The 26,359-nt window shown below is 40.6% G+C and overlaps 1 protein-coding gene across 5 annotated transcripts in view; it reads left to right on the plus strand.

The window, feature by feature from the left end:
• The window catches only part of TLE4 (TLE family member 4, transcriptional corepressor), a 325,462-nt gene that overhangs the window by 1,823 nt on the left and 297,280 nt on the right, over nucleotides 1-26,359 (plus strand). For all 5 annotated transcript variants that reach the window (XM_029616594.1, XM_029616577.1, XM_029616585.1 and 2 more), the window contains exons 3-4: nucleotides 747-810; nucleotides 994-1,038. In XM_029616594.1, coding sequence (XP_029472454.1) covers nucleotides 747-810; nucleotides 994-1,038 — 109 coding nt within the window. The remainder of the gene's footprint in view (nucleotides 1-746; nucleotides 811-993; nucleotides 1,039-26,359) is intronic.

A 26,359-nucleotide genomic window follows, 5' to 3' on the forward strand; every position in this document is an offset into this window, starting at 1 on the left:
GGGAAAGGGCTCCATGGGGTTGGATTGCTCGCAGCTCTGTGATCATCCTCCGCAAAAAAAAAAAAAAAAGGGGGGGGGGGGTGTGCGCTGCCCCAGCACACTGCATCCTCTCTCTTGCTCTCGCCAGGCTGCCATTTCGGGATCTTCAGCCGCGATGGCTTTCTTTCTTTTATTATTGTTGTTGCAACTGCTGATTTTTAGACCTAACTTTGGCGCATTTATCTCGCTGGCAGCGCTCAGTCCCGATTCCAACAGTACTTTGCAATTTTTCCTTTACAGCTCCCAGGCAAACTTTATATTTTATTAGGGGGCCCCGTTGATTTTAACAGCAGCCCTGTAAGCAGGAATCATTCTCTGGTGTTTGATAGGTTATGATACCTTGTATTGACCCAAGGTAAGAATTAGCCAAATAATTTGTACCCGAGCCTTTGGAACCCTTCGGATGTGTATTATGATATTAAAGCACAAGGGAAATGTCCAGACTTCAAAGGAAGAAGCACTTTTTTTTTTTTCCAGTACTCAAGCGCTCAGCTTGGATGTTTTGTCTAAATTTGCTCAACTGGAATTTGCTTAATGGACAAGTTTCACCTGATCTTATTAGTCAGCTAATGGGAAAGCTATACTAGAACCCAACGCAGGCCACTTTAGGCTTTGTTTTTTGTTGGTGTGCATCCGGCAGGGGAATGGATAGATCATTTCATTCTGCCTCTTGTTTGAAATACTTTCTATACTTGTGTTTTCAACAGTTTAAAACTGGAGTGTGAAAAACTGGCAAGTGAGAAGACTGAGATGCAGCGACATTATGTCATGGTAAGCAAGCTGCAGAACAAATTCACATCTTTTATTTTGTTGGGCATGCTAAACTCCTTTGCGCCAAACTTCTTACTGGAAGGTAAATGCATTGGATATACAGCATGTGCTTTGATTTCTGTAGCTCTCAGTTTTTTAGATTCTAATAACCTCCATTTTCTTTTTTTTTTTCCCTCCTCATAGTATTATGAGATGTCCTATGGGTTGAATATAGAGATGCACAAACAGGTAGGCAAACTTTTCTTGTGAGTGATGGTTCTGTGACTCTTACTTTGTTTATCTTTTAATTTGGACAACTGCATAACTGAACTAGCTTGATTCCTTTTGCTGTTTATGGGCGAGATTGCACAATGGAGATAAGTCATGTTGACTTTGTGCATGCTTTTATGAGATTTTTATAATTGTTTTCTCAGAATTAATAAGTAACTCCATGGCATTGCAAAGATAATGTAAGGTAGATATCCTACAAAATAGCTTACCTTGAACCACACAAACCTTAAGAATTTTTAAGTAGAAAGAAGCAAAATCAAGACTGTGTTGGTAATTTTTGTGTATCCTTTGTAAAGGTTATCATACAAAGAGCTTGGAATATGAAGACCTCTGCATATTAATATATTTATAGAAAGGTTTCAAAGAACCAAGCAGAGAGAAAACTCCATACTTTTTTTTTTTTTTTAAACGTAAAAGTCACTAAAAACCGTCCCCAAAAGAATTGTAATCTAATCTTCATAACTAAACACTGAAGACTACTAGGGAGTGGGCCTTACCAGAACGGAGTGTTCCAAATTTCATAGGTGATGGAAGGCATGATGACAAGTTGTTCTTTGCTTTGAACTAGTCAGCAATTAGTCAAAATAAAGCATATAATGATCAGGCAAGTGCTGAGGTTTAGATTGAATAAAAAATTATGGAGTCCTGTGATCCATCTCATACTTAACATTAATATTATTTTTTTGGGGGGGAGAATTATGCAACTGAATAAAAGGGTGGCATATTTTTTTGTTCATTATGGGACATAACATTTGTAAATAAAATGCACATAAATATATTTCATGAGGTTAAAATAATATGCATTTTTGCACAAAGGGGCAAACTTGAGTTACTTCACCTTTCTGGAGTTTTTTCTTTTGTACTATTAATGGTAATATGAAGTCTGTACATTTAATGGCACACTTTTTGTATTTAAGCTTTTAATTTCTGAAAAACAAATGTGTGCATCTTGATACTTAATTTTATAATTGAGTAAACTGACACTTTCATTTCAAATATTTGTTGAAATGTTGAATACATTTATGTTGATGGTTAGGTTCACAGTTTAACCGAAGCTTTATGCCCAGCTATGATTAGATTTTCAGATAACAGGATTATATTTTAGTTTATTTTTCAGCCCCCTCTTTTACTGTCATTTCTGTTCAGTAGTGTAAACAGCACACCCTTCCTTATTCATTACACATTAATATTTGTGGATGTCATCAACCGCTGTTGGCTCAAATCTGAAAATGAGGTTTCTTAAGTAATTACGGGTGTTTAAATTGGATTCCTGGCTTCTGTTTCGTATGTCACAAATTTTTTTTTCCCTTCTGAACATCAAAAATAATTAGGAACTTTAATGATTGCTTCAAAGACTTTGGGCCTGATTCACAAAAGAAGACTTTTTGATGTTTTTCATTGCCTCTCACCACTGTTGATATCTGCTGGTCTAAGATCTTCCACACCTTGTGATAACCAGAAGAGAAATTGGATCTGTTTCTCTTGTTGCTTTTCTCTTGCCTCATTTGCTTCCTAGATATAAAATCCTAGGACCTCCTTCCTTTCCTGCCTCCCTAGTGAAATTGAGCGGTTTTTTTTTTTTCCTCAACGTCCTAAATGCAATCATATCAGAAATCCTGAGGGCAGTTTATCACATTATAAAATACAGACAGCCCTGCAAACCACCTACTTATTATATTTTCTCTCTCTTCCCCCTTGAGCGCAGAGGCATATCTGTCTTTATTTGTTTTCCTAGGCAGACAGCCTTGGTTCCTCTTAGCCTTTTTTTTTTTTTCTTCTTCAAGATATGTTCACTGGATGCCCTTATAATGGAAAGCAGGCAATAATGCAGTGCAGTTGCCCTACGGCGTAATTGGGCCTAGTTCTCAAGATCAGGTTAGGCTTATTCATTTATTAGATTTGTCTCTCTGTGGGTTCAAGAGTAGGCCTCCCCTGGGGTCTTTGGAAGAACTCTGGTATTTGAAACCTTTTGTGTGTAATTTTTTTTTTTTCCCCCCTGTTGAAGCTCCTGTATTTTCCCGTCTGCTCTTGGCCGTATAGTGTTTATTTTTATAGGTTTTTTTTTTTCCCATTGGAACAGAAAATGATGTCTGTGATGGAGTCATGGCTCAGTGACTTAACAGACTGATAAAAGGATAAATACGTACAGCAATCTAACAGTGGGGGGGGGGGGGAGGGGGAAGGTCAGGTCGATAGTTCCTTTACCCCCCCACCCCCCAAAACACCTCATGTGACACTCATCATTAGTCATCCTGTGTTGATTTTCATAGAAGACTATTAAAGTTGAACCTATGGGGAATTTGTCATTCTGAAAGGAAAGCTAATGCAATTAGTACCAATTAAAGTACATTTAGTAAATTGGATTTAATCTTAATTAAGTCTGCATAATGTGGCCAATTTTTAACAATTATGTTTGAGAACCTAATTAATTTAAATTTTGGTAACCGAGTAAATAGCAATAGGCTGGTAGAATCTCCCATTTTACTTCTTGTGAGAACTACGGTAGGGGGTACCCTGAAGTACTTCTGTGGTGCTGTCCTGGAGAGTACGGGCTTACTTGTATATTTGCATTGATTGTAACTTGGGGGAGTGGGACTGGATTTATTACAAGTTAACATATCTGTATCAGTTTAATAGGTGTTTTGAGGGCTTAGAAGGCTGACCGATCCGTAAAAGGATCAGCAGAGTGCAATTACTTCATTTTTTTTGTTCTACTGCATAACATAGGAATGCTGTGGAAAGGGGGCTTGTCAAAGCTTTGTTATCTTGATGGATTCTTCTCTAAATAATGTTTACTTCCCACCCAATAAGCACAAATTGGGTGAATCCTCTTAGCAGATCTATCCTTGTTCTCTGCAAAAAAAAAAGCAACAAGTAGCAAATGAGCATCACAAACTGAAACCCCCCCCCCAGCAATTTTTGAGTAGCAGGGGACTAGCGTGTGTATCCCTGTCTGTAAAAACAGGGAAACCTCCCCCCCCCCCCCCCTTTAAAATTCCCAGTCTTGTTGGGCCCACTCAGTAGGCATGTATTTTTGCAGGCTTCCTAAAATAAGACCTTTTGGCTGCTGCACAGAAGCCAAAATTAAAAAAAAATATTTTAAATACCTCAGAATTTTTAGTTTCCTCTGCAAGAAATAGAACTACATTGAAAAAAAAAATCATTGCAGGGCACATAAAGGGTTCTGCTCAACCCGAGCAGCGACCATTTTGAGTGCTGCTGAAATATTAATTGACTGGAAGGGAGCGGGGCTTGGCTGGCTGATAGGATATCATAATCGTAGCAGCAGCAGTCGATGGTAAATGATGATAAATGGCATTAGGAACCTTTTAGCAAACTGTAATAACTACGAGGAGGGAAGCTGTATGGATTTGCATTCTATCTGATACCCTCTAGTACCAAGCGGATTGCCAATACTGCTTGTTTAGCATTTTCTAAGGGCAATAGGATATTGATTTCTGACTTACAAGGGAACAGCTCTATTTTCGCCATTGAAAAGTATTGCAGGCTGTTAAGAAGGAATTGACTCGGAGAGGCCTGACTGCTGCCCATCATGGAGCAAATAAAGCCGAGCTGCCGGAGCACAGTGGAGCGGTGAGATGGGGGGCCCCCTCAGCAATTTGCCGCTATTAATTTACCGTGCGCGACAGCAAATCAATCGGCATCTACTTCATCTGCTGGAGAAAATGCTGTCCAGGGCAGATAAAAGACCTTGCGTGGTACAGGCAATAGACTGGCTCGGGCCAAAAGGAGGCTGAAGTTAATGTGTAAATAAGTGAAATCAAGGTCTGCCGGCGCAGAGGAAGCTGTTTTTAATTAGGTTGGGGCTTTTTAGTGAGCTATTTTAGCAAACTACTAAAAGGGCTGGGAGAGCAAGCAAAGATTTATTGCCTGCTGAAGTAGTCTGTGGCTTGTAGGACATCCTAGCCTTGAGCTGCCTGGCTGCTTATGTATTTAGCATATTTTTGGTGAAAGGGTAAATGTTGGAATCTACTTGATTAGTTTAAATTAGCATTCTGAGTGCTTCAAATCCTCCCCCCATCCTTTCTGAAGTGCCTGTCCTTTCTGATGTGTGTATGTTTGCTCTTAAGATTTTTCTTTTTTTTTTCTTTTTCTTTGTTTAATAGAAGTAGGGCCACTGCTAACCGTTTCTGTCTGGGCAGAGGTGCATAACAGCTCCAGTTGTGTTCCTTCTGCACCGAGTAGAAAGTTGGAGGCTTTGCGTGCGGTGCAAGCAATGAGGGCGAAAAGGTCTAGGGATGCCTGAACGATTTCAGGGAGGAAAAGAAAATATGCGATGAGGAGGGGGAAATGCCTCCTGGTTTCCATCTGGAATCCAAATGGAAAGTGAAGTGGGGGAGGGCAGGTTAGTGCAGCGACAGCCGTGCATCATCAATCCTGCTTTAATATCAGTTCGCCTCAGTAAGCGAAGCCAAATGGTATTGCTCATCACCCCCCCCCCCCCCCCCCACCTCTGGCCCCCTTTTTCTCTTAGCAGGAAAGTGAAATCCTTCCGTATTCCCCTTGGCTGTGATGATGACAGCCTGCCCATCTCTGCATTTTATGATTAGGTTATGGATTATTGAATTCTTGATTTCACCCCATTCACCAATGGCTGATTTCTTTGTCGCTCTGTGGTCCTGTCAAAGGGCAGCTGCTGCTTGCAGATTTGTCTCCTGGAAATCTGCACGGATACACCATCTTGGGTTTAAATGCATGGTCCAACTGTGTTTGTGCACACAGCAAGAGCTAGAGGGAAGAGTGTGAGACATGCTCTGTTGTTCCGAGGTAACCTAGAATAGTTTTTGTCATGTTGTAACAGTACTTTTTTTTTTTTTTTGTTGTATGTGCATTTTAAAAAAGTCTGTATTCCACGTACCATAACCCCAATACACTACCTCTCTCTCTCCCCTCTAACCTTGTTTTTTGTTTTTGTTTTTTAAAGTGGACATTTAAAAAAATGTTGTCACAGGATGTTAATTCCTGGGAAATTATAAAGTTAAACCGATAGAGCTATATGTGCTTTTCTTCTATATTCTGAGTGGGTATCGGACCAGTTTAAGACTTCTATATCATTCGGTTCACTATGCAGTCAGGCAGTGATATATTTGAGGTTTCTGTTGGTTAAGGCAGGATCGCTGTTTGTGTTAGGAGGGGTGTGTGTGTGTGTGTGTGTGGGGGGGGGGGGGCTCTCTCCAGGGCCTTTTGGCTCCCTCTTCCGATTCTCCAGTCTGCCAGCAGGGGTGGTAGTAACCGAAACAACAGTGCTATTCCTGGGGCTTAAGTAACAAGAATTGGATTTTCTTTATGGGATCTGCTAGGTAATTGTGAATTGGATTGGCCACGGGCGGAGAAGGGATGCTGGGCCTGGCCCTTGGTGTGAATCTAGTACAGATAGAGAGGGGTCAAAGACGAGGTGAGAGAAGACCGATGGTGCTTGAGTTGGATCTGCGATGTCACAGGTAGGGGACAACTTGCAAGCTTGGTGGACCATGAATCTTTATTAGCAAGAAGACAATATACAACTTTGGTTTATATCCTGCTTTTCAAGTATAAAATACTACTCCTAGCAGCTAACTTACAAGTAAAATGTCAGAAAAGTATAATCCAGTTTACAATACGAATAATAAAAAAAAAAAAAAATGTGGCTAAGATCAAATGTATCCATAGCTGATATTTATAACTACTTTTGGTACTTGTATAAGTTACAATAGCCCCTGCCTGGCTTAGATTCTCCCCTTGGGGCTGACTTCTCACCCTAAGAATCTTTTTACCCCCCTCCAAGGGCCCAGAAGAAAGCAGCTCCTTTGCTGCTCACGAAGGTGCCTATATATATCCACCTTGCAAATGGGAGGCAGCCTAGAAAAGTTGGCGTTTGTTATCGGACGGCACATTTTGCCATTGTTGTGGCTGGTAATAAAATGGCTGGTCTAGGAGAGAGGGAGAGGAAATCCGTTCACCTTGAGAAGTGTGCAGAATTAAGATGGGGATGTGATGGTTCTGCACTTATCCAAGACCCTGACATTGTAAAATGCGATTAGACAATTGCTTATTTTTTTTTGCTGTAAACTTAATTTGTGTAACCGTTGTGACCCTTACTTGAGGAGAATTGTAGTTAGAACAAATAATTAGTTTGGTTAGATTAACATTCAGACCAGTGTGTGAAAATTTAATTTACTGCTTCATTATAGGTGTGCTAAGCAAACTTTTCTGCTATCGGATGTCCTTGCTGTATAGTACTGCTGGCCGGCGGCATTTGACTTTCATGATTTATTTTCAGAATTTGCTTACTACGGTTTTGGTTGGGTGGCGACGGCTGCAGGGGAAGAAAACAGTGTTCAGTTTCAGTATTGTTGAATACCATCCTCCCCGAAGAGTAGCTTCTCTCCTGCAGCTGTGTTGTGTGTGGTTTTTTTTTTTTGTCATTGGCTACCTTACCTCAGGAGCTATGCCTGGAGGACATGGGGAAATACTTTTTCTTTTAAAGGCTGGATCTTCAAATACAAGTAATTCTTCTTTTTTTTTTTTTATTTTGACTGGATACCGATTCATACCTGATCAGCAGGAGCAGTGCTGCACCGGAAGAATCAAAGCGACAGGCTGTTGTCTGATTTTTATGGAGGGGATAAAGGTCCTCATGGTCCAGTTAGTATGTGTGGTTAATTGCATTGACACGTGAGGCGTGCTTTTGTCTTGAGCCTTGTAGTTATAGACCCTTTGTAAATCATCCTGCTGCCTGTTTGAGGAATGTGCAGGTGTACGGGCGGGGCGAGGCAGGGCTGGGTTCTCTGCCTGTGGGGGATGGGTGGGGGATGCTGAGTGGGTGACACGTGGTTATGTATCTCACAATGCAGTTCACTGTGCTTTTTCAGTGGGCAGTAAAGTCACCTTTTTCTTTATTTAGCTTGTGTTGCTTTAGTCAAGATGCCGGTGCGTGTATTGCATTTGTTGCTAGTGATCTCCTGGAGGAGAAGAGCAGTATGCCTTTTTTTTTTTTTTTTGCTGTGTTAGTCCCACTCAAATGTGCAGAAGTAAAGGTCAGCCAACAAAAAACATCAAAGCGATGCGCCATTACTGGACTGAAGGGTCGCTTTTCTTCATCCGGTCAAAACAAAGAAGCCCCTGTACTGTCCTTCCTCCCTCCCCTCCCCCCCCCCCCCAATAGACTGTCTGCCTCAAATTATATTGGCTGTCTGTCCCTAGGCAGCTCTATTTTTTTATTTTTTTTTTCCCCCATGCTGCATCTCCCGGAAATTAGCCAGGCTGGTATCTTCGCTTCCCCCCATCCCTTTCAGAAAACGTGGGAGTGGCACGACCGTAACTTTTTGTCCTCGGCGGCTGATGCATTTCTGTAAGCCAGGTCGGATCCCACTTATTGTGCTGCTGGAGAGTATCCTTTCTTTTATTGCTTAAAATGTCAGCTGTTGTCAAGTGCTCTACTGAACGTAGCTGAATAGGCAGCCTTTATGCAGCCTTCATCACGTTCATCAGCAGTTACACCTGTAATATTCAAGGGGTGATAATTGTTTGAGTATTGTGTCAACAGCTGTCAATCAGGTTCACTTAACAGCTGTTCCTGTAACTCATACTCGGTACAGTATAGTACTTGTATTGTGCAGATAATGTAGTGGAGTCTTGGGCTGGGATTTTTTTAAGGACTGACCAAAAATGTGTTGCAATACCACAAATGTTTAAGATTATACAAGTCTCAGCTTCCTCGTTTGAAGAAAAGAGGCCTGTGAGGGCTCAGAAGCTCATATATTACTTTTTTTTTTTTTTTTTAATGTTTTGTCTGTTCTTTTAAAAGGTCTGACAACCTACAGACTCCAATTTTCTTCAGAGCCAGTGTGGCTACTAGAGCTGTGGATAAGAGTGGGATTTTGTTTTTAGTCTTAAACATAAAAGATTTTGTGTGTTAACGAAAGCTGAATACTGGTGGTAATGCACAGTATCGACTCTTGGTGTAAAAAGAGATCTGTCCATTGCTAGACGCTGGCTAGGAGGCTGATGTTATGCGTACCGCAGACAGATGGCGTGTGATATTTAACAGGACTGCACTGTGAAAGGGAGTTGGATGCAATATTCAATGAACGGCATAGAAAGGAGCCTTCAAAAACGCATCTCTTAAATGCATCATGACTACTGATGCTGGCATGCAGCATGGGGATGTGGGGTTTTTTGCTTCTGTTGGACTGACAGCGTGCCTGATTCTGTATTTGGATACTGAGCTTTGGCGAGTGTTCTGGCTGTTACAGAATCTACAATTCACTTCTCCCTGGGAGACTGTGTGTGCTTATTTCCTTTTCACCAGAGTTCCCAGTCCTTATGCCAGTCCTGTTTGGCCTTGCATGCAGTCTGTTTTTATTTATTTATTTATTTATTTATTTATTTATTTATTTATTTATTATACCTAAATTAATCCTTTAGTATAGCGTCAAGTTCTTTAAATAAAAAAGTGTATCGGGTTAAGAATTATTATATGTTTTAAGGTGATACTGAGCGAAATTCCCAGATCCATCTCCAAATTTTGGAGCAGTTTCTCCAAAGGCTGGGTATGGCAACTGGCAGCAGTTGATGAACATTTTCCAACATTTTGTAATAGCTAAGAACATTTGAGAAATCTTTTTTTTTTTTTTTTCATTTTAACAGATGATCTTAAGCCACCTTGATAGTCCCAGCTCTGGAGTGAGATCAGCCAGAAATCCAACTCTTTGGGGACTTTCTCCCAAAATACACTGGATAACAGGAAGGGCCCACCCGACATGTATACGAGAACCACAGAGCGCCACATTTCTCCCCTGTACAATGGGAGTGCCTGGGGATTGAAGTTAAGAACGTAAGGCTTGCCATACTGGGTCAGACCAAAGGTCCATCAAGCCAAGTCACAAGTACCTGGCAGGATCCCAAGGGTTAGAGAGATTCCAAGCTTCTTATCCCAAGAACAAGCAGTACATTTCTGCAGCCCTAACTTAAAAATGATCAATGGACTTTTCCTCCAGGAACTGGTCCAAACCATTTTTTAAACACAAATAGCTTTCACCACATCTTCTGGCAACAAATTCCAGAGCTTAATTATGCATTGAGTAAAAAAAAAAAAAGTTCTCTTATTAGTTTTAAATGTATTAGCCAGTAACTTCTTTGTATTTTTCGAAAGGGTTAAACAACTGATTAACATTTGTTTCGATTCCACTCATTGTTTTATAAAAAGCTGAAGAGTCCTAATCTCTTTAGCCTTTCTTCATAGGAGAATTGTTCCATCCCCTGCACCATCTTGGGGGGAAAAAGATAGAGAACCCGTATGTACAATGGAGAAGTCTAAATGCAAACTTCTGCAGCATAGCGAAGATTGGTTTGCTGAGTTGCAGCAGTCACCAGAACTTGCAGGATCAGGAGTGCTCTGATGCATTTACACATGAGATTTTAATTCAATAGTGCCATCTGTCTGTTCAAGTAGTCCCTAATTTTGTATATAGATAGAAAACAGAAATCACTTTAACGTCCCTTTTGTACAGGTAGTATTTCCACAATGGCTGGACTTCTCATCTTTCAGTTTTGTCTGACTTTATTTTTATATTGGGAGGGGATTGCGGGGAATGCTGTACTTCCTGGGCAAGAAATCAAATGACTTTAAATACTCGTTAGAGGACCAGATTTGCCATATAACTTGTAAGCCCTGTTCCTCGCGTTTAGACAGTTGGTGGGAAAAAAAAAATTGCAATCAAGATAACTGAATTGTTACAGATGGTGAAAAATTGGGGCTCTTTCTGGTTGACGCCAGGCTGCATGCACATAAAATGCCCCGGTGAGAGCATATTAGATATGAGGACGGTTTTTGCTTGGGAAGAGAAGGATTGCAGGAAGCTCAGTACCTTCCAAAAAAAAGACATTTTGATAGCTAGTCAAACAGAAAAAAAGAAAAGGCTTAAGCCCACTGGTTGTTTGTGTGAGAGCACTCTTGAAACTTCTGATCAGCATAATCCACATGGGGACCGATGTGAAAAAGTGAAATCTATTTGTGTGGTAAAGCAGTTCTGTCGTATTGCTGAAGAGTCTTGTTACAGCTTGGGCTTTGAGTCTGCTAAATTCCTGTCACGTAGATCGGTATATTTCAGCAAATATTTGACTTGTGACCCTGTTTTTTTTTTGCTCTTGTGTATGCTGGAAAAACTGCATGGGCAGCTGGATTGAGGGTTAGTAGAAGCTGTCCTGCAGAGGTGTACAGCCTGTGCATAACATCCCTTTATGTGTATCTGAATTTTGCTGCATGGAGTCCTTTGCAATATTTGTGGGCTTGTAGACTTTCTTTGCCAGGCAGCTGTCACCAGTTACTTGGTGTATCAATTTTTTTTTTCTGCAGAGGGAAGAATAACAGCAGTTTGTTTTATTTATGTATTTATTTATTTTTATTGATACAGCAAGTCTGACTAGTGGTTTGGGTCATTTTATTCATTTCAGTATTTATATAAGCAGCTTAAAGCAGAACACCAAACAGGTTAGTGATACTTAAGGCCTCTGATTTTAGGTTTTAACTATTAAACTCCGATAAAAGACCCCTGATGCGAAAAATATAGAATAGGTATTTATTATGTAAACACAGGGAAAACAGCATTTCTCCTCCGTACTCTCTTCATCCCTCCTTTCCCTGGGTCCTTTGCTTTGTTTTTGTGCTTTTTCCATGCTAACGACTCCTCATCTGCACAAATGTTTATATTTTGATTCAGTCGGAAAAGGTACCCAATAATAGTACCTGTGCCACAAAAACACCAATGAACACTGATTTTTGGAACCTATAAAGAACTCCTGAGTTTCAGCTGGAAAATAAAAACCTGCATTTACAAACACCTAAAATCAGAAGCTCCAGTGATTTAGTGAATCTGTGCCCTGAAAGAGTTTACATTCTAGGGGTCTGATTTCAATGGGAATTTTTTCCCAACACTGAATCGAGCCCTAAGGGTGGATACTTTTAGGCAGATGGGAGACAGTGTATAGTTCTTGGACAGAGCGAGTGCTGCTGACAGAAATGGGACTCACAATCTGCTTGATTGTCAGCCCACTGCCACTTGGCCACTTCCTGCCCTGTCGTGTTTTTGGTTTAACCTGGTATAAATGTAATATGCACTGGGGGCGTGCTGCAGTTAGTTTGTTTTGTGCAGCATACAGTAGTAGCTGCATTGTGCTTTCTGCCCAGTGGTTTTGGAATTTGAGTGGTAAATGCTGGATTCAAGTCATGCTTTTTCTATCCAGAAGGTCTTCGGAAGCTTGTGCATCTGTCTAATAACAAATGACTGACTAGACATGCTCGTTTCTTGAGGAAGAAAGGAAAACGGAGAGAAGCAGTAGGGAGATCGTGCACCCGTCCCTCGTCCTCTGATTGTGCTGCATATTTTCATGGCTGCAGATCACAGTAGAGACCCAGGCGCGATCCATGGGTCACGTGTCTTGCCAGCGCAGACACTAAATCATTTACATATGGGACCTCTGGTATTGGTTTCGGAGCTGGACAAGCAAGGATTTTTCTTCTTCTCTTCTTGCTGGCTTGTCAGTTGTCTGCTTCTCAGCACTTCGCTTTCTGCTCTGCTGCCTTGATCATCTGTCACAGGGGGCCGCACAAGAGCTGTTGGGAAGTAACTAAGGGAAAAAAGTCTGGATAATTAACACAACAAAAAATCCAACAGACATAAAGACCTGGTATTTGTGCTGTTAGTACAGTATTTTGGTTTTATGTAGTAAGCACAAAGTTTGCTGGCAAATAGTCTGGAAGAGGCAGTGTTGTGATGTTGGTCTTTTAAGCTTCCCGTGATGCTGCCAGAGACTGCAGAATATCCCTATCCAACTGACAAGTTGCAATGATGTTAAAACGGAAATGACTGAAGTGCTGCCAAGTTCAGCATGTGTGGTTGCTTTTAAATATCACGTTGTCTTGGGGAAACTATGCCCTTTTTCCTACTGAACATAGGAAAAAAAAAAGATTAAAAAACTGAAGTGTGGGCCTGAGCAAGAGAAATGGCCTCGTGTGAGCAGGCTACACACATCCCTCCCCCGGCTTCCTCTCATCGTACAGAGGCTCGGAGCGAGTAAGTCAGGAATACGTCTGCATGTGGGGAAACTCGGGCCACGGCGGCTTCATTTAACGTGACGAACGCTGAGCATTGCGAGACCCTGTAAGGCAGACCCCACTGAAGGCAGCCTGCAGCTGTAGTGGTATTTTGAGAATTGGTTAGTTTTGGTGCAGCAAGAGGGTACAGGTCAGTGCCCCATTTCCCCAGGGTCTGCATTACTAGTGTTCATTTCAGGAGCACCAAAAGCAAACCAGAAAGGAGCAACCTGTTTGTTGGAGTCTGCCAGAGTTGTGCCCCCCCCCCCCCCCCCCATCCCTTTTGCTTTGCTTGGGTGCTCTCTTGATTTTCCTTGGTGGATTTCAGGGACATCTGCTACAATGTGGGAGGCGACCCTTGATGCTAGATTCCTGAAGCTGCAGAAAATGTCAGGGCTACCAAAAAAGAAAATCATTTTGGCCAATCTGATTGCCTTTGTATCGATGGGATTCCTTACCTGAATATTTCGCGTTTTGCGCTCTCTGGAGGAAGCTTGCATGCACATGCCCACTGGACGCAGAGGCCCGATGTGATGGGTAGAGGAGGCCCACACATCAGGCAGGTCATGGGAAAAGCAAGTTGATGCTCCATTCTCCTATTAAGTTTCACAAGGTGACGGCTAATGTTTCCCCAGACTTAAAACTATTTTTACGGATTGTTTATGTACGTGTACTACTTGGATTGAATGCCAGTATTGATCAGAAATCTGTAAGCAATCAGGCCAATGCAGAAAACTGCATTCAACCGAACACGCCTTCTGTGCGCAAAGCTTATTGTCGATGCAGCAAGGAGCTTTGCATGTGGAAAATGCTACCCGCTGACAGATAGCCGGATAAATCGGTATTTATCCAGCTAAGTATGGGTGGCTGTCTGGGATACTTCTTTCTCTTCTCCCCACCCCATCTTCCTGAGTTAAAATGTGTGTTCGTCCTGTGCCGTGTCACAGGTCACTTTGTGCATATTGGGGTAACTCTTTTGTCTATATACAAATGAATATGAGCTAATTCACATACCATTTGTAGTGTGGCATAAAGTGAAGTATTTGCTTTTGTGCTAAAGATTATTTATAAAGTTGGTACTGATGTCCTAGGACTAGTCTTAATAACGCATAAGGGAGTACTTACTGTAATTCTTTGCAAGTTTGTATGAAATGGGTGAAAAATGACTTATTGAATTCCATGTCACCCACATAACTGGGAGCAAATTTGAATTGCTTGGTATGGGGTGGGGAGGTCTAGGATATCTACTGCAGGAGCAGGGTTTGATTTAACATTGATTATGAGAGCAGTTACTAACAGCTCAATAACTGCTAATATGTTTAGGTTTTGAATAGATATTAAAAATTGCTCAAGTAAGCATAGCAGTATTAAAAAAGAGGTAGAAAGTTTCTTGATAGTTTTGATTCATTATTCTATGCCTTACTCATGGGGAAAACTGCCAACTTTGTTCTCCAAAATTACTCTTCAAAATTAAAGTGTAAGTCTGAGCCTACAAGAACTTATATCCTTGTTAATTTGGTGGAGCTAGGTCCAGCCATTTTAAAAGTTTTATAAAGGGCAGAGGTGGGTACAAACACAGAGGTATTCAATACCCTCAGATAAGCCTCTGTTCAAGTAGAACTGAGACTAATGAAAAATGTGTGTATTCACACGTGTATTTATGTATGAGAAAATATATTGAGGAAACGTGTTGGGGATGATTTTTTCCTGCTTTCTTGCTCTCCTATTGCTGTTTGCTTATTTTGTTTGACTTTTTTCTTTTTTTATATATTATTATTTTGATCCTTCAAAGTGCGGTCTCACCATGGGGCGATACAGAGGCATTATAACATTTTCAGTTTTATTCACCATTCCCTTTCTAATAATTCCCAACATTCTGTTTGCTTTTTTGACTGCTGCAGCACACTGAACCAACGATTTCAATGTGTTATCCACTATGACGCCTAGATCTTTCTTGGGTGGTAGCACCTAATATGGAACCTAACATTGTGTAACTATAGATTGGATCCCCAATTTTCCAGTCTCACAAGGTCTTCCTGCAATTTATCAGATTTTGCTTGTGATGTAACTACTCTGAACAATTTTGTGTCATCTGCAAATTTGATTATCTCACTCATTGTATTCCTTTCCAGATCATTTATAAATATATTGAAAAGCATGGGTCCCAGTACAGATCCCTGAGGCACTCCACTGTTTACCCTTTTCCACTGAGAAAATTGTCCATTTAATCCTGTCTTTTAACCAGTTTGTAATCCACGAAAGGACATCGCCACCTATCCCATGACTTTTTACTTTTTTTAGAAGCCTCTCATGAGGAACTTTGTCAAACACTTTCTGAAAATCCAAATACACTACATCTACTGGTTCACCTTTTATCTACATCAGTGGTCCCCAAACCTGTCCTGGAGGGCCACCAGCCAGTCGGGTTTTTGGGATATCCTCAATGAATATGCATGAGAGAAAATTTACATATTATGGAGGCAGTGCATGCAAATTTCTCTCATGCATATTCATTGAGGATATCCCAAAAACCCAACTGGCTGGTGGCCCTCCAGGACAGGTTTGGGGACCACTGATGTACATGTTTATTAACCTCTTCAAAAAAGTGAAGCAGATTTGTGAGGCAGGACTTGCCTTGGGTAAAGCCATGCTGACTTTGTTCCATTAAACCATGTCTTTCTATATGTTCTGTGATTTTGATCTTAGGAACATTTTCCACTATTTTTCCTGGCACTGAAGTCAGTTCACTGGTCTGTATTTTCCTGGATTGCCCATGGATCCCTTTTTTAAATATTGCGATTACATTGGCCACCCTCCAGTCTTCAGGTATTTTGTATTTTAATGGTTTCGTTTCTCTGATTTTTAGGTGCCCAATGCTGAGATTTTTCTAGCTACACACAACTTCTTTCTTCCCAAAATCAAAATAGTCGATTTATCTGGAGACAGAATTTTAAAATTTCTATTTATTTGGAACGTATCAGGATTGTTGACTTAGGACCTTAGGTAGCAGCAGTTCTGGGTTTGAACCACAGATTTAAACTCTGTTTGGGTTCAGTTTTACAGCCATTGGCTTTCTCCTCCATTCAATGTCATTTAGAATACATTTGAAGAATACAGTGAGGATATTCATTGGGTATGGGCAAGTGAAACATATTTAAAAATAAATAAATTAGGTGACAACTAAAGTTTTTAGGGGCTGGGGGAAGAGGAGAGAATCAAATTATTTACTTTTGTTTTTGTGCTAAATTTTTACATTTTTTTTTTCCTTTTCTTTGCTTTTTGCCATTGTTTGCTCTGCCTTTCTCTTCCCACCCAGTCTGTCTCTCTTCCCTCTCAATCCTTTTTTTCTTCTGTGGCTCCTGCACAGCCCCCATCCATCTAGGCCTGGTGCCAGGTGGCAAGCCTGAAATGTTAAGCTCCCAGGCATCCTGGTGCCCAGGTTTTTTCCAGCCCTGAATATGGATCTATTCCAACTCTAGGGCAGGGGTGAGCAAACGTTTTGAGCCATGGCCCCCCTTGCATTCATGAAATTGAAATTGGTTGAGGACCCCCCCCCCCAAGGTGCTGAAAGGAGTAAGCTCGCACATACACACAGGCACAGAGAGAAACAGATACCTCGTACTCAGACAGAGAGACACCCTACTCTTAGACAGAAAGAGAACAAAATAGACCTAGTATAGGCCACACAACAATAGCAAGGGATGGGTAAAAATGAGGTGGCAGTCCAAATGTTTTTAAGAGTTGAGAAACTCCATCCCACCCTGCCCAACTTATTTTTTTTTTTTTTTTAACTGTTCTCACTAATTTTTTCCCTTTTTTTTTCTGTTTCTATACTTAGGTTGCTTATCTTTATTTTCTTAGGTTTTTGATTTACTTTTGTTTTGTTTTACACCATTTGCCTTTATTCCCCCTTCCCCCGCCTCCTCCATCCCTCCCCTCCACCACTCAATCTCTCTGACCTCTCTGTCCATTCCCCTCCTCTACTTCTTTCTCCCAGGGCTTTTGCAACAGCTGTGGCCTTTCTCCTTGGGTGGGGGACCTAGGGGGGCAGCAGGAACTCCTCCTGCTCTGAAGCCAGAGGATAGCAGATCTTGTAGAACGCTACAATGGGCTGCATTCATGTCCGGTTCTATCACAGAGTAAGCAGCTCCTCTCCCCAGGCCACTGAAAGAGATGCAAGCTAAGCTGTGGCATGCTTACAATGATTATATTCCGGCAGCCCCCTTCAGAGTTTTCAGTGCCGCCAGGGCACCAAGACTTGACAGTGCAGCCATTTATTTTTTTCTTCCCTGTTCAAGCCCCCCCCCTCCCCCAATTTGCTCACCCCTGACCTAAAATCAGAACCAATTCCTTTAGTATATAAAGTCCAATGAGTGCACCATGCTGGGTCAGACCAGGGTCCATAGAGCCCAGCATCCTCTCTGAAAGTGACCAGTTTAAGTCACAAGTACCTGGTAAGCCCCCCTCCCTCCCCCCCAAAAAAAAAAGCTCTATCTGCTTAATATGGTTGACACTGGAATGACAGAATATAAAACATTTTAAAATACAATTTAGATCTTTTTCTTGCTCCTAACCCCCCACCGATAAGTGATGGTTTTCCCAAGTTCCTTGGCTAACAATGCTTTATGGACTTTTCCTCTTGGAACTTGTCCAGATATCTTTTAAAAGCCACTGTGCTAGTTGCCTTGGCCACATCTTCTGGCAACAGGTTTCATGGTTTGATTGTGCGCCGAGTGAAAAAGTACTTTGTATGGTTTTTTTGTTTTAAATCTGCTGGATGGCAGTTTCATGGAGTGCCCCTTTGTTTTAGCAGTATTTAAAAGGCTAAATAACCATTCCCTATTTACCCATCCCACCTCACTTAATAACCTCTGTTGTATCCTCTCCTAGTCATTTCTTTTCCAAGCTGAAGCATCCTAACCTGTGTAGCCTTCCTTCTTCATAGGGGAGCCGTTCTATCTCCTTTATCTTTTTCATTGCCTTTCTCTGTACATTTTCTAGTTTCGCCGTGTCAATTTTTTTTGAGGTGAGTGACCAGAACAGCACGCAATATTTGTGGATCGATGTAGATATGTTAAAAGTATTTGCTATTCTATTTTACATTCTTCTCCAAATAATTCCTAACATTCGAATTTTTTGCTTTTTTGACTGTGTTGCACACTGATCTGAGGACTTCAAAATATTGTTCACAAGGCATTCAAGGCTCTCCTTTCCTGAATCCAACCTTGTGTGCCTTTTTTTAATTGGGATTATTTTTTCCCTGCGTGCATCACTTTTCTCTTGCCACATGAAATTTCATCTGCCATTAAGATGCCCAGTCTCGCATCATCCTTCTGCAATCACCCAGTCTACTGCTGTTTTTAACAATTTTGACTAATTGTCATCTGCAAATTTGATCACCTCAGTCATTGTTCTTTTTTCCAGATCATTTATGAATGTTAAACAGCTTAGGTTCCAGTACAGATCCCTGGGGCACTCCACTCTTGACCTTGCTCCATTTGATAAACTGACCATTTAGTTACACTCTCTGTTTCCTCTTTATTAACCAGTTACCTACCAAATACATGGGCTGATGCAATAAGATGCGCTCAGCAGAGCACATAGTTTTACCCACAGTAGCGCAAGTAAGGGAAAGAGCACTGTCACTGGCTGGTCCTGTACTCTGGAATACCATGCCACTCGAAATAAGACTACAGACAAATCTGAAATTATTCAAAACTAATCTGAAAACCTGGCTTTTTAAACAAGCATTTTATAAAGATAAAGAAAAGGAGAAAAATAGTTGAGCGATAAGGATGCACCAAGCTAGAAGATTTTAGTAACCTACATGAGCATATTAATGTTAAAATCAAACTGCCTAATTTGTTCCTAACAATCAGGTTTAATTTACACACCTAGTTTATTATTTTACATTGTTAGCGTACTATGATGGCACACGAGTAATTTGTAATCTATACCACCCATATTTCTCTTTATCGTGCCCTTCTGTAAACCGTTGTAATGGTATTTAACTTAACGATAGTATAGAAAAAATTTTTAAATAAAAAAAAAAGAGTATTTTATTTTGTATGCAAATGTTATTCCCAATGCAGCAAGGAGTTTTACATACAAAAAATACGTATGTAGAACTGTACATTCTATTCAGTGCCCTTGCTAATAAAGGCATTAACTATTACTCAGTAATGCAGAGAGCTGCGCTGGATTAACTCGTGTGTTTTTTTTTTAAAGCTCTAAAAACATTACTCCTGGTCAGAGGTGAAGTAAATTCCCCCCCTCCCCCCCAGTGTTAGGACCTGTAGTCAGGATTTATGTGCAGAAAACATGCTCTGTGCACACAAAGCATGTTTTCTGTGCATAAATGATTTATGGGAACAAGGTTTTCTGCACTGAATGTTTGTGCACAAATCAGTTTGTGCACATAAGCCATGTTTGAGAGACTCCTCCTTCCCAACTCCTGAGTTAAAATGTGTGATCAGATTGTGCTGAGTGCATATAACTTGGCTTTATGGGCACATTTCCAGTTGGCACACCTTTTTTAAACTCCTGATGCATTAGCATACTTCTAGCTTACTGCAGTGGGGCTAAATACATTTTTAACCTGCATGTTAAGAAACTGAATTGAGTTTCAACACAGTCTTAACCCACACCTTATTATATCGGTCCCCACAATTGGTACTTCTCCTATCCAATGGCTTTTTAAAATTTCCTGATGAGTCTTTCATGAGGGACATTGTCAAATGCCTTTTGAAAATCTAAGTATACTATATCAACTGGCTTGTCTATATCTGGATGTTGATTTACATCTTAAAAAATAAAATATTGGTAAGGCAAGACTTTCCTTTGCTATAATCATTATCTATCTGAGGGATAGACAACTCTGGTCCTGGAGTTCTGTTTTCAGGATATCCACAGTGATTATGTATGCACTACCTCCATTGCATGCAAATGCATCTTATGCATATCTTTGTGACGTCCTGAAAGCTATTGCCACCTGCTGTTCACAGATCTCCCAGGGAACCATCTCTCTCTACTACAATCTAAAATCCATCTTTTGCCAAAGTTGCTACATCCATTTAATCCCTTGTCTCAAGTCACTGTTCCCGCATATAGTTCAAGCTCCTCTTATTCACCAGGAACCTTCATGCTTCAGCACCTCACTACCTCTGCTCTTCTCTCTCTCTGCACTCCTTCTCGTGCACTCTGCTCAACAGGCAAGTCAGTCCTTACCTGTGCTGTGCCCTTCTCTACCAATAATTCCCAACTCTGTTTTCCAGCCGGCTATACCATATGCTTGGAATAGACTTCTGAGCTGGTGCGTCATACTCCCTCACTTACTTATTTAAATCCCATCAAAAAAAACCCCATCCTTTTGAGGCTGCTTTAAAATCTTAACCCATGATTGTTCTGCTTACAGCCTTATTGATTTTGACCATTTTTGTAATAAATGAAATTCCCAAAGTCTCCTTTTTTTTTTGTTCCGTATGTTTTGATTAAATTGTATCTATTATCTGTTTTTTTACAGTGTTGCTTATGCCAAGTAGCGCTATAGAAGTATTAAGTAGTAGTAGTAGTAGACTTGTTGCTTAACCCTCATTTATCTATATGGCCAGCAATTTATTTATTTATTTTTTTGAAAGAATAGCTGTTGCAATTTTGCCTAGCACTGACATCAGGCATATTTGTCTATAGTTCCCGGATGATCCCCCTGGTGCTCTTTTGTTACATTGGCTTACCTCCTAGTCTTCAGGTACTGTGGCTGTTTTAAGTTTTAGGTTACATGTTACTATTAACAGGTTTACAATTTAATGCTTGAGTACTTTTTGGACTGTGGGGTGAATACCATCTGTTCATAGTGACTTGTTACTTTTTAGTTTCATTTTGATCTATTACATCTTCCAGTTTCACAGTAATTTATTAGTTGCTCAGTCATCGCCATCAAAGAATGTTTGTGGTGTGGATATATCCTCAGCATCCTAAGAACATAAGAACTTGCCATACCGGATCAGGCCGAGGGTCCATCAAGCCCGGTATCCTGTTTCCAACAGTGGCCAATCCAAGTCACAAGTATCTGGCTAGATCCTCCTCAGTAAATACCAAGGCAAAGAACTCTTATTTTTTTTCTGCTATTTCTTTCTCATCATTCATCACCTCTTTTATCCCTTGGCCATCTAGGAGTCCAACAAACCCCCTCACTTCTTTTTGTTTCAGATATACTTGAAAAAGGTTTATGGTATATGTCTTTTCAAATTCTTTCTTAGCCTATCTTATTGGGGTTGCTTGCAGTATTTGCGCTCTTTCCTATTTTCCTCATTTGGGTCTGATTTCCATTTTTTTTTTTTAGTTTGATTTGACTTTAATTGCCTTTTTATGCTCAACATTTAAACCATTTGATCCTTTTTATTACATGGAATACATTTTGTCTGAGCTTCCAAGTTGTTACTTTTAAACAATGTCCACAACTCATGAACATAAGAATTGCCATTTCTCATTTTATCTTGGTTTCCCTTTCTTAACATTTAAATGCTGTTGAAGTAGTTCTACTTGGTCAACTTTCAATGATTTTTTTTTTTCAAGATTTAGTTGCATTATGATCACTATTGTCAAGTAGATCCACCACATCTACCCTTTGCACCAGGCAGTTCCTCTTTTCCTGAGAACTGTATCTAAATAGATCCTCCCCCCCCCTCCCCCCCTACTCTGTGGTTTCATGTCTAGCTGTTGCATAAAGTAGTCGTTCATAGCATCTAGGATCTTACCCATTTGTACTGGAAGTTTCAAGAAAATACAAAGCTGCTTCCGTTACTACCTTTAATTCTGTTTTGTATCTTTTTAGTGGAGGAAGAGGGGGGAACATTTTATATAAGTACACTATATGCTAGAGTATGAGTATACCAGGTTTAGTCTAAAAATAGCCATCTGTCTGAAGGCCTACCTCTCTTCTGGAAATTCGTTTAATTGCAGTTTGAATCTGTTATTAATATGGTTGATAAAAATGTGCCTGGAGTATGAAAGATCCCAATTATATCATTTACCCGCTTCTCTTCTCAGCCCCAGTTTTAATTCAGTCATTACAGTCATCCTCCGTAACATTCAAAGGGCCTTAACATATCTCGCTAGTTATGCAACTAGGAACCACCTGCCAAGTATCTTACACGTCTAACCTCCTAATTCTTAATTGTAATTGTTCTTTGTTTACTGCCTCCCCCTACCTTACTTTCTGGCTAACTTAACTTCCAAGTTACTCCTCCTTGTTGATTGTAACTGTGCTCCTTGTTTAAATGATTCGTTAAAGTTAAATTTATACCCCCCATGTTCTCTGTAAACCCATCCGATATGGTCCTGACCATGAAGGTCGGTATAGAAAAGTGTTAAATAAATTACTTGATGACTGTTAGCATGTCTCGTTTTTTTGAATCCTGATTAAAGTTAATCAGTTTTTTGACCCATTGCTATAAGGAAAATTGGTGTTAAATGTTTGCTGAATAGAAGCTTAATTACAATTTTTTTTTTTTTAGGTGGGGGGGGGGGAGGGAGATAAATTACCTGTAATGTTCCCTAAGCCAAAATGTCTGTATTTCAACCTGCTTGACACTCTTGGTTCTGTGGAACCTGAATATTCATGAACTGCTTTGAAGTTCTTTGACAGTGTGGCAGTGGTGACTTGCCACTGTTTTTTTGGAATGCCAGGAGAAATTGAATTTGTTAGCAGGTAATTTGCTCTTCACACTTCTCCTAAGGTATATATCCTGGTCAGTGCTAAATTTACAGTTCCCTCTAATGGAACACATCAGGGCTACCCCCTCTCTCCTCTCTTGTTTGATATGGCCATTGAGCCTCTTGTTCAAGCTATCTAGGAGTATGATGGGATTAACATAGATGGGGTGCAGCACAGTTTCTCTATGCTGACCATATCTTTCTTTTTTACTCAGCTGAATAACTCATTTCCTCAATGTGGTTAAATGAAGGAGTACAGGGCAATATTGGGCTGCCAAAGTAACTCAATTAAATCTGAAGAAGTTCTTTTAGGAGGGCCTGGTTACCACAAAGTTTGCAATGGTTCAGGCTTGTTTCAGGTGGGTTTACATAGGTATCAAGATCACGACTAAGTATATGAACCATCTTTTCAAGCTTAACTATGGTCCTGTACTGGCTTCCATTAGGGAAGACCTCAGGGACTTGGACGGACCTGCACATTTCATGGTCTGGCTGTATTAGTCTCATCAAAATGTGTATACTACCCAAGTTGTTATATCTGTACCAGTGTATTGCCTGCCTGGTCCCACATCATATTTGTATGAGCAAATGAGAAGTGCTTTTTTTTTTTTTTTTGGCAAAATAAATTAGCTCACACTAACCTAGCTGCTCTATATAGGCCTAAAGTTCAGGGGGGCATGGGATTGCCAGATATTCAAAGCTATTGGACATCGAGGCTGGCCTGTTTTCGAGAGTGGTTTGACCCCCATCTCTTCTTGTGGCTGACTTCTATTGGAATGAGCACAAACTGAAGGAATAGAGCTTCCTTTGTTTTTGACTTCATATTATCCACAACTGCTAGGCATATTCTTCAAAGCTGCCTGTACTAGCTCACATAGTTCAAGTTTGGTTCACAGTCTTGGGGCTCTCAACTTCAAATTTTTTTTTTTTCCCTATTTGAGTAAAAATCCAAAGCTCTCCTATTTTTCCTTCTTTCTTGATATGCTGGGTTGGCAGTGTGTGGGGTTTGATTCTTTTGGCAAATATGATATGGTGGAGGACAGTGTTTACCTTTGCTGAATTAGCTGTTAAATACCACATTACAAACGGTACCCATTATACATATCTACAAACTTTGAAAGGTTGAGCATGCATTCCCTGCAACTTGAGCCCTCTGGAAAGGTTCTTAAGTGATCTCATTGTACAGGAGAGTTTATTTCTTGTCTTTATAATTGCATAACAGATGTGGACCGTATCCCGGACAGAATGTTTTCTTCATAAAGAAATGGAATGAAGATTTCCAGCGGATTTGTATGAGATCTGGCAGGTGGCACACACTCTTATTTTTATCTGCCCTAAGAGAGTGGATCTGCTGATTAAACTCTTGTACCGAGAGTATAAACGCCCCCTCTTCATCACTGCCTGCTCTAGGCCTGCCTCTTCATTATGTTGATGTGGGTGTGATCGTACTGTCACATTTTCATATGTGGTGGTCTTGTCCTCCGGTCTTTTCCTTTTGTGGAGACATAGAATGAACTATTTCTTAAAACTAAGAAAAAAAAAATTAACCTCATTTACACCCTGTGTAGGGCTGTTGGGATACTTGAAGGATACTACGTGCTGGTTTTGGCTGAGAACAAAACTCTTATTACTCAATGATTTCATGCAGCCAGCCACACAATAACATTATGGAAACGCACCAAGCATTACTCAATGGCAGCTGCAACTAACAGATATAGTGCTAATCGAGAACATTACTTATTCACTGCAAGAAAAGTTGGGTAAACATGATTTTCTGTTCATAAGCAGGATGAATGAGCCATGCTGTCTGGGTGACATCATCCAGTATCATGGGGCGAAGCCATCTCTCCAAGCTTACAGAGCTTGGCTCTCCTGAGCATGTGCGGTCGTTTTTGCGCGATTATCTGTGAATCACCTTGGTTCTGTTTTTTCCACTCTACATACGGATGTGTGGAACACCTTCACTCCTAATTTTTCTCTCCTGAAAAAAAATTTTTTTTTTTGCATTGGTGAACCCCCCCAACAGCATTTTTAAGTGCTGCCATGTCCAAAAAAACACTGGGCTTTAAGTATTGCCAATGCAAGCATATTCTTGTGAAGAAGCATATTATGTCCGACATGGATGGACATAATTCTTTTATCTGTCTTGGATCTGACCATAACCAAATGATATGTTGGGATTGTGGATGGATGTCTCCACGAGCACAGAGGCAGAAATTCTCAAAAGATAGCATGTCTAAGAGAAGAAGAGAGCATTGGGCAGCTATACTCCTTCTTCTCTACTGGATTAAGGTCCATCACCCTAGCCTTCACAGACTAGCCTCGTCTATAGACCCAACAGGGAAAGTCGAGTGCTTCGTCCAAATTGAGTTCTAAATGGATGAACAGTCACGAGGTTGCACCACACAAAGAGAAAGCAACAACTTTTGTGGCTAAGTCCATGGCACAGGCTGTCCCTGCTTCCCCAGGGCCTGCTCTAGATGTGTCGAAGAGTACTAAATAAAACAAAAAAACATCAACGCCTCATGTACCAGGTGATGTCTCACAGCTAATGAAGCAGGATGCACTGAGGAACAAGAAGCAGGCTGCGCATGACACTCCAGGTCATGATGCATCGTGCACCAATACACGAAGTGCAGAAATGTGTTGACTGGCGTTAAGAAGTGCGACATCCGAAGCAATTGGTGCAAGTGCCAGTGAAGAAACCTATGCTGGCAGCACTGACACAGGTACTGCATTGCAAGGACAGATCTGCAGCAAAGATGATGCAAACTTCCACTGAGTTCAGAGAGTCATAAAAATGCCAAGGAATTGACTGCTACCAAAGAGGGTGCAGCATTGCTACTTGCAGTTCTGAGTCAGCAGAATCCAGAAAGGGTGAAGAGTGAGCGTTCCACTTTACCACCTCACCTTCCAGTTCAGAGGACTGGAATTAGAAAGTTTTTCTGAACATGTGTGATTTGTCTCTGTTGCCTGCCTGACCACGCTGTAGTGCATCTTCAGTCTTGTTGCAGAGAGAGAGAGACAAGTTTACTCTGACCTCTTCAGTATCTATAAAAAGATGCGACTCATCCTATCTGCAGGAAGAACTATTCATCAGATGGAAGAAGGTTGTCACCTCTTCCATTTTTTTTTTAAACTACTTATTTATATATTTCAATCATTTATACATTTATAGATTTCAAACAAGGGGTGGGGAGAAGTATTACAGATCTACAATATTTGGCAACCTAAATACCATTACATATAAAAGAATACAGGAGGCATTTAATTGAGAATAAAGGAAAACCTAATCTGCAGGAAAAAGTTACTGATAAATTAATATCTAAACTAACTAACTAGAGAGGAGTGTGGCTTGCGACTGAATTCTGGCATCCAGAACAGCAGGGAACACCCAGACGGCTTTATATGCAATATAAGCATCAATATGATCTTAGAAAACCTTATAAACAATATCCACCATTCCACACT

This window comes from Rhinatrema bivittatum, chromosome 1 (genome assembly GCF_901001135.1).
Source record: "Rhinatrema bivittatum chromosome 1, aRhiBiv1.1, whole genome shotgun sequence".
NCBI classification, from domain to species: Eukaryota; Metazoa; Chordata; class Amphibia; order Gymnophiona; family Rhinatrematidae; genus Rhinatrema; species Rhinatrema bivittatum.